The sequence below is a fragment of the Pygoscelis adeliae genome, unplaced genomic scaffold (assembly GCF_000699105.1).
Source record: "Pygoscelis adeliae isolate BGI_AS28 unplaced genomic scaffold, ASM69910v1 Scaffold123, whole genome shotgun sequence".
Classification (NCBI taxonomy): Eukaryota; Metazoa; Chordata; class Aves; order Sphenisciformes; family Spheniscidae; genus Pygoscelis; species Pygoscelis adeliae.
In genome coordinates this window covers 71233-71818 of record NW_008824650.1, presented here as the reverse complement: position 1 = coordinate 71818, position 586 = coordinate 71233, and the positions used below count along the sequence as shown (strand labels likewise).

The following is a 586-nucleotide window of genomic DNA, read 5'->3' as shown; positions in this document are numbered from 1 at the left end:
AGCAAGCTGCCATGGGACATTTAATTCCCTCTGATCACATAAATGACAGACGAGTTGTCACCTGCTGTGCGTGCCAGACCAGGCAGAGCAGCGAGGATCCCGTCCCTGTGGCAGGGGCCACTGGTCCCAGCAGCTGCATCACCTTGTCCCGCACGCCGCTGTGGATGGCAACGCCCCAAGAGAAGTTGGCACCGGACAGAGGCCGTAGATGTGGACGCTGTCCCTGGCATGCTCAGGAAGAGATACCTGAGGTTGGCAGGGTTGGAAGGGGCTTAAAACGGGGACTGGGCAGGTGGAGGAGCGGCCAGGGGCGCTGATGTCCCTTGGCTCCCGCGGCCTCACGAGGCGTTAGTGAGAGCCTCGTGCCCGGTGGGCATTAGGGCCTTGTGACCGCAGCCAGGGCTATGAGGGACAAATTGTTCCAGTCCCTTCTGTAAGAAGAGGGACAAGCTTTACATTGTATTAAATATATATTTTTTAAAAAAAAGAGGGGATCCCTACGGACTTAACGGCTTCGGTACGGGTTTCCAGCGACCTCCAGCCCGCCGGGGACCATCCCGCCAGAGCTGGGACCACCTGAGGGGCC

The 586-nt window shown here is 58.7% G+C and overlaps 1 protein-coding gene across 1 annotated transcript in view; it reads left to right on the top strand.

The window, feature by feature from the left end:
* The first annotated feature begins 11 nt into the window (after nucleotides 1–11).
* NOM1 (nucleolar protein with MIF4G domain 1) overlaps nucleotides 12–586 on the top strand; it is a 16029-nt gene continuing 15454 nt past the window's right edge. The window contains exon 1 of the mRNA XM_009322498.1: nucleotides 12–251. Coding sequence (XP_009320773.1) covers nucleotides 12–251 — 240 coding nt within the window. The remainder of the gene's footprint in view (nucleotides 252–586) is intronic.